This window comes from Armigeres subalbatus, chromosome 1, assembly GCF_024139115.2.
Source record: "Armigeres subalbatus isolate Guangzhou_Male chromosome 1, GZ_Asu_2, whole genome shotgun sequence".
Classification (NCBI taxonomy): Eukaryota; Metazoa; Arthropoda; class Insecta; order Diptera; family Culicidae; genus Armigeres; species Armigeres subalbatus.
Window position 1 is genome coordinate 175,570,592 of NC_085139.1, and position 3,323 is coordinate 175,573,914.

General features: G+C 44.1%; 1 protein-coding gene across 1 annotated transcript; it reads left to right on the top strand.

The window, feature by feature from the left end:
* LOC134206763 (uncharacterized protein K02A2.6-like) lies at positions 1 to 3,119 on the top strand. The gene is made up of 3 exons (XM_062682490.1): positions 1 to 765; positions 873 to 2,400; positions 2,469 to 3,119. The coding sequence occupies exons 1-3, from the start codon at positions 32 to 34 to the stop codon at positions 3,117 to 3,119; spliced, it is 2,913 nt and encodes a 970-aa protein (XP_062538474.1). The 5' UTR covers positions 1 to 31.
* The last annotated feature ends 204 nt before the right edge of the window (positions 3,120 to 3,323 follow it).

A 3,323-nucleotide genomic window follows, 5' to 3' on the forward strand; every position in this document is an offset into this window, starting at 1 on the left:
CGTTTTCAGAGTAGGAGGTGTCGAAATACCGATGAATATCGATTCAGGAGCGGCTGCGAACATCATCACTAAAGAAGTTTGGGAACAGCTGAAGGAAGCAGAGGTAGATGTCCTGGAAATGTCCACGAAAGTCGATCGCAACCTTATTGCGTATGCTTCAACCGAACCAATGAAAACGTGTGGGATGTTCAAGGCTGTGATAGAAGCTGGCCATCACAAGACGTCAGCGAATTTCTATGTAGTGGAAAATGGCCAACAATGCCTTTTGGGAGACCAAACTGCCAAACAACTACAGGTTCTTAAAATCGGGTTTAATGTCGACGCAATACAAGCAAAGCAACTCAAACCATTCCCCAAATTCCGTGGTGTAATGGTGGAAATCCCAATTGACGAAAACGTACAGCCGATGCAACAACCATATCGCCGGCCGCCAATTGCTATTGAGGAGAAAATTGAACACAAACTCCGCTCTTTGCTTGAACAGGACATAATTGAACAGGTAAATGGGCCTTCTCCCTGGATTTCTCCCATGGTTCCAGTAACGAAAGAATCTGGTGATATCCGCCTATGCATTGACATGAGGCAAGCAAATCAAGCAGTATTACGAGAAACACATCCCTTGCCCCTTGTTGATGAGTTGCTGGGATCCGTCGACGGAGCTGTCCGGTTTTCGAAGATCGACATTCGTGAGGCCTACCATCAGATCGAGATATCAGAACGATCGAGACCAATAACGACATTTATTACAAAATATGGGCTATTCAGGTAGATTTATCTTGACATTTCAGTTATTCAGTTATAAAATAAGAAATAAAGGGAAGTTTTATATTATATGATTATTTTTACTTATATTCCTTGTGTGATGTATATAGATATAAACGTCTCATGTTTGGGATAAGCTGTGCGCCGGAGCTGTTCCAGAAAGTTATGGAATCAATCGTGGCAGGTCTTGAAGGCGTGATAGTGTATCTTGACGATATTGTCGTCTACGGTAGCTCGAGGGATGAACATAACAAAAGGTTGGCTGCACTTCTTGAAAGGCTGGCAGAGTATGATATCCTCCTCAACGAAGAGAAATGTGTATATGATGTCGATAGCTTGGAGTTTTTGGGTCACGAACTATCAGTTAAAGGCGTTCGCCCAACGGAAAGCAGAATCGCTGCTATTCAAAAGTTTCGGGAACCAGAAAATGTATCTGAATTGCGCAGTTTTTTAGGACTCATTTGTTATGTAGGACGTTTTGTACCAGATTTGGCCGCTCGGACGGCTCCATTGAGAGAATTACTTCGGGCGGAAGTTCCATTCAAATGGACTCCAACAGAGAGTAGGGCGTTCCTAGAGATAAAAGAGGAAATCAGCAAAATTGAATATCTCGGATTTTTCAACCGTAAAGACAGTACTAAGCTGATCGCAGACGCCAGTCCAAATGGACTTGGGGCGGTACTACTGCAAGAAGATTCTTCCGGACATACTAGAGTGATTGCATATGCTAGTAAAGCCCTATCTGATTTGGAGAAAAAGTATTTTCAGACAGAGCGCGAAGCTCTTGCACTAGTGTGGGCAGTTGATAAGTTTAAACTGTATTTGCAAGGGAAGCGGTTCACTTTGCTAACAGACTGCAAAGCGTTGAAATTTTTGTTCAATCCCAAATCGAAACCCTGTGCTAGGATTGAACGATGGGTTCTCCAACTACAGTCTTATAAATACGACGTCGAACATATACCAGGAACAGCCAATATCGCTGACGCGATCTCCCGGCTTTCAACAGACAGATCATCACCCAGGACATTTGACGAATCGGCTGAAAAGTATATTCGTAGTGTTGTGGAAAGTGCAGTACCAAGTGCTGTAACGTATTCCGAAATAGTGCAAGAGACGGCGAACGACCATTCCCTCCAGGAAGTCGTGCGGGCACTCCATTTGAAGTCGGAAGTTCCAAAAATGTACAAACCATATGAAAACGAACTGTGTGCTGTAGAAGGAGTCTTGTTACGTGGTAACCGGCTTGTTATTCCGAACACTCTACGGAACCGTGTGATAGAACTAGCACATGAAGCACATCCGGGTATTGCTGCTATGAAACGTAGGTTAAGGCAAAAGGTATGGTGGCCCTCGGTTGATAAGCAAGCTGAAGAATGTGTTAAGCGCTGTAAGGAATGTACACTTGTATCCTCCCTTGGGCCTCCCGAACCTCTCAAACGAACTAGAATGCCAGACAAACCGTGGAACGATATTGCTATCGACTTCATGGGACCTTTGCCATCCAGCCATAACTTATTGGTTATGGTAGATTACTTTACTCGGTTTACAGAGGTAGTCGTTATGAAGCAGATAACTGCTGCCGCCGTTTTGGAGTACCGGAATCTATCAGGGCGGATAACGGTCCGCAGTTCGTTAGCAGTGAGTTCAAATCTTATTGCAAGGAATACGGAATTGAATTGCGAAACACAACACCATACTGGCCACAGGCAAACGGCGAGGTGGAACGTGCAAACAGAACTATACTGAAACACCTAAAAATCAGCCAAGAAACAAACAATTCTGATTGGATCTGGGATTTGCGAACGTTCCTGTTGATGTATAATTCAACCCCCCATGCAACTACAGGGGTCGCCCCTTCAATATTGATGTTTGGACGCGTACTACGAGACAAGCTGCCAACGTTTCAAGAGAAGCTAGACCGTCCAAATGAAGAAGAAATTCGCGATCGTGACTGGGCTCAGAAACTAAGTGGTTCAAAATATGCCGACAACCGTAGAAACGCTAAGCCATCTAAATTGAAAGAGGGAGACATTGTTGTGGCGAAGAGAATGATCAAAGAGAACAAGCTCTCTTCAACTTTCGCACCGGAAGAATTCGAAATCGTCAAGCTATGTGGCACGGATGCTACTTTACGTTCAATGCAATCGAAACGCGAGGTTCATCGGAATGTTGGACATTTGAAACCAATTGAAACTTCAACACCGACTCAGACATCGGAAATTTCAGACGGAAACGCAGAAGGACATAATCATCCCAATAACCTATTGCCACCCTCGGACAGACCAACACGCTCTACACGAAAACCATCATACTTGAGTGAATACATAATTGAAGAAGTTCTCGACGATAAAGTGTAAGGGGGATGTAAGCATTGGGATAACTCGAATAGGCCTTTTATAGAGAAATAATGATGTAAGACAAGAAGTCTAGCAACACTGCGGCATGGAGAGAACGGCGGCAGTTAGTGCAGAAGTCGAGCGCGTGCGGGTGGCTAATAAAGCGTTGTAATACTCGTCAGTAATAGTTTTGTTATTGTAAATCCTTATTCCGAATCCTACAGG

What these genes read in the sequence shown, in the direction of transcription:
- LOC134206763 (XM_062682490.1), top strand. Translation starts at nt 32, where the DNA reads ATGAATATCGATTCAGGAGCGGCTGCGAACATCATCACTAAAGAAGTT. An exon ending in ACAAAATATGGGCTATTCAG is followed by an intron (nt 766 to 872) that starts GTAGATTTATCT and finishes TGATGTATATAG; the next exon opens with ATATAAACGTCTCATGTTTG. An exon ending in CGGTCCGCAGTTCGTTAGCA is followed by an intron (nt 2,401 to 2,468) that starts GTGAGTTCAAAT and finishes TACTGGCCACAG; the next exon opens with GCAAACGGCGAGGTGGAACG.